Source organism: Cucurbita moschata, unplaced genomic scaffold, assembly GCF_002738365.1.
Source record: "Cucurbita moschata cultivar Rifu unplaced genomic scaffold, Cmos_1.0 Cmo_Scf00012, whole genome shotgun sequence".
NCBI classification, from domain to species: Eukaryota; Viridiplantae; Streptophyta; class Magnoliopsida; order Cucurbitales; family Cucurbitaceae; genus Cucurbita; species Cucurbita moschata.
Window position 1 is genome coordinate 4,488,390 of NW_019268528.1, and position 3,922 is coordinate 4,492,311.

General features: G+C 37.2%; 1 protein-coding gene across 1 annotated transcript in view; it reads left to right on the plus strand.

Moving 5' to 3' along the window:
- The window catches only part of LOC111450286, a gene marked incomplete at both ends in the record, with an annotated part of 5,871 nt that extends 2,333 nt beyond the window's left edge, over positions 1 to 3,538 (plus strand). The window contains 3 exons of the mRNA XM_023090323.1: positions 1,716 to 2,365; positions 2,501 to 3,277; positions 3,410 to 3,538. Coding sequence (XP_022946091.1) covers positions 1,716 to 2,365; positions 2,501 to 3,277; positions 3,410 to 3,538 — 1,556 coding nt within the window. The remainder of the gene's footprint in view (positions 1 to 1,715; positions 2,366 to 2,500; positions 3,278 to 3,409) is intronic.
- Positions 3,539 to 3,922: the final 384 nt, after the last annotated feature.

Here is a 3,922-nt window from a genome sequence, read left to right on the forward strand (position 1 = left end):
CATTGATTATAAGCATAGAAATCAAGAGATTAATGAGAAGTCTCAAGCTAAATTTGAGAAAGGGGAGAGTTCTAGAACAGGGAAAGAAAAAGTAGAAAAGACTAAGGTTCGAAATAGGGATTTAAAGTGTTGGAGATGTCAAGGGGTAGGACACTATAGTAGAGATTGCCCAAATGCAAGAATTATGACCATCAAGGAGGGAGAAATTGTTACGGATGACGAGGCACATGACGACATAAATGAGGAAACTGATGAGAGTGAGGAGTTTAGTGAAGAGGACCCTACACATATATCTTTGGTTACTCGACGAGCTCTAAACACCCACATTAAGGAGGACGGCCTAGACCAAAGGGAGAACTTGTTTCAAACTCGGTGTCTTGTTCAATCTGTACCTTGTAGTGTTGTCATTGATAGCGGTAGTTGCACCAATGTTGTGAGTTCCATTCTGGTCAAAAGACTTAATTTAAAGACACAACCACATCCAAGACCCTACAAGCTTCAATGGTTGAATGATTGTGGGGAAGTACGGGTAACTCAACAAACTCTTGTTTCTTTTACAATTGGAAAATATGTTGATGATGTTTTATGTGATGTTGTATCCATGCATGTTGGAGATTTACTACTGGGGAGGCCATGGCAATTTGATCGTCGGGTAATGTATGATGGGTATGCAAATCGATACTCCTTTACTCACAACGGTAGAAAAACTACTCTTATCCCATTGTCTCCAAAAGATGTATTTATTGATCATTGCAAACTTGAAAAGAAAAGGCAAGAGGCTGATGCAAAAGCAGAGATTGAAAAGAATCAAGTGAAAAAAAAGAGCTTGAGTGAAAAGCAAGAGAGTAACACTCAGCCTAGAGAAAAAAAAGAGAGAAAAGCCAAATCAGTAAGCTTGTATGTTAGATCAAGTGAGGCTAGGAATGTTTTGCTCTCTAACCAGACTATTCTTGTACTTATGTGCAAGGGGTCTTGTTACTTTACTAACATGCTTAACCCTTCTTTGCCTAGTGATTTTGTTGTGCTTTTGCAAGAGTTTGAACATTTATTTTCCGAGGAGATGCCTAGTAGTTTGCCACCACTTAGAGGGATTGAACACAAGATTGACTTCATTCCTGGCGCGCCCATTCCAAACCGACCAGCTTATAGGACTAATCCAAAGGAGGCTGAAGAGATACAAAGGCAAGTAAGTGAACTCCTTGCTAAAGGGTATGTACGTGAAAGTTTGAGTCCTTGTTCTGTTCCAGTTATTCTTGTACCTAAGAAAGATGGTTCTTGGCGTATGTGTGTTGATTGTAGGGCTATAAACAAGATAACTATAAAGTATAGGCATCCAATTCCCAGATTAGATGATATGCTTGATGAATTGCATGGATGTAGTCTTTTTACTAAGATTGATTTAAAATCGGGTTATCATCAAATTCGCATGCATATTGGGGATGAGTGGAAAACAGCTTTTAAAACCAAGTATGGTCTTTATGAATGGTTGGTTATGCCTTTTGGATTAACTAATGCACCTAGTACATTCATGAGACTAATGAATCATGTCTTACGAGAATACTTAGGTAAGTTTGTGGTTGTTTATTTTGATGACATCCTTGTTTACTCTAAATCTTTAGATGATCATATTACCCATGTACGCAATGTTTTGACTACTTTAAGAAACGAATGTTTGTACGTAAATTTAAAGAAATGTAGCTTTTGCATGGAAAAAGTTAACTTTCTTGGGTTTGTAGTTTCATCTAATGGTGTTGAGGTTGATGAGGAGAAAGTAAAGGCTATAAAAGATTGGCCTACTCCGAAAAATGTAAGTGAGGTAAGAAGTTTTCATGGTCTTGCAAGTTTCTACCGTAGGTTCATTAAAAATTTTAGTACAATTGCTTCACCCTTGAATGAACTTGTTAAGAAAAATGTATCCTTTATATGGGAAAAAGATCAAGAACTTGCTTTTAATACTTTGAAAGAAAAATTGAGTTCTGCTCCCTTGCTTGCATTACCTAATTTTGAGTCTACTTTTGAAATTGAATGTGATGCTAGTGGAGTAGGGATAGGTGCTGTATTAATGCAAAATCAAAGACCTTTAATGTTCTTTAGTGAGAAGTTGACTGGTGCATCTTTGAGGTATCCAACTTATGACAAAGAGCTTTATGCTTTGGTTCGTGCATTGCAAACCTGGCAACATTATCTTTGGCCTAAGGAGTTCATTATTCATACGGATCATGAAAGTTTAAAGCATTTGAGAGTACAAAATAAACTCAACAGACGACATGCTAAGTGGTTAGAATTTATTGAAACATTCCCGTATGTCATAAAATATAAACAAGGAAAGGAGAACATTGTAGCAGATGCTTTATCACGAAGGTATGTCCTCCTCAATACTTTGAATGCTAGGTTGTTGGGTTTTGAACACATAAAGGATTTGTATCAACATGACATGTTCTTTGCTCCTTTTGTTGAATCTTGTGAAAAAGGACTCATTGTGGATAATTACTTGTTGTTAGATGGATTTTTGTTCCGAAAAGGCAAACTTTGCATACCATCTTGTTCCATCCGTGAGCTACTTGTGAGGGAAGCTCATGGAGGTGGTTTAATGGCACACCATGGAGTTTCTAAAACTTATGATATGCTCTCTGAACATTTTTTTTGGCCTAAAATGAGACATGATGTTCATAAAGTTTGTGGTCGTTGCATAGCATGTAAACAAGCTAAGTCTAGGCTTCAACCACATGGTTTATACTCCCCATTACCAGTTCCTAATGGTCCATGGATTGATATATCAATGGATTTTGTTTTAGGTTTACCTAGGACTAGGAAAGGTTATGATAGCATTTTTGTTGTGGTTGATCGATTTAGTAAAATGGCTCATTTTATTCCTTGTCACAAAACTGATGATGCTAAACATATTGCAGACCTGTTCTTTAGGGAAGTTGTACGATTGCATGGCATTCCTAAAAGCATCGTTAGTGATCGTGATGTAAAATTTTTAAGCCACTTTTGGCGTGTTTTATGGGGTAAGTTAGGAACTAAGCTAGTATATTCAACTACTTGTCATCCTCAAACGGATGGACAAACTGAAGTTGTTAACAGAACCATGACTGCTATGCTTAGGGCTATTATTGATAAGAATCTTAAGACTTGGGAGGATTGTTTGCCATTTATAGAATTTGCATATAATAGGGTTGTTCATAGCACTACTAAATGCACACCTTTTGAAATTGTTTATGGCTTTAATCCTTTAACCCCTATTGACTTGTTACCCATACCGTCAAAAGAGTTTGTGAATTTTGATGCAAATGCCAAGGTTGAGTTTGTTCATAAACTGCACAAGCAAGTGAAAGAACAAATTGAGAAACAAAATTCCAAGGTTGCCACCCGAATTAATAAAGGACGTAAGATTGTCATCTTCAAGCCAGGAGATTGGGTTTGGGTGCATTTCCGAAAAGAAAGATTTCCTACTCAAAGAAAATCTAAGCTTTTACCACGAGGAGATGGACCTTTTCAAGTTCTTGAGCGCATCAACGACAATGCTTATAAAATTGATTTACCAGGTAAGTACGGTGTTAGTGCAACTTTTAATGTTGTTGATTTGAGCCCTTTTGATGTAGGTGATGGCTTGGATTCGAGGACGAATCCTTCTCAAGAGGGGGAGAATGATATGAACCACGACCAAGGAATTTCCATACCTCAAGGTCCAATTACAAGGACGAGAGCCAAGAAGCTACAACAAACTTTATACCGTTATATTCAAGCTATGGTGAGCTCATCAAAGGAAATTCTAGAAGACGCTGGAGACCTCCCTTATATGTTGTGCAAAGTTGAGGTTCAAGAAAGAGATGAATTAAATGCACTTTAAGTTGCATTTAATGAACTCCGCTGAATTTATCAAATAGTCCAAGGATGACTAATAAGCACATTTTATTAT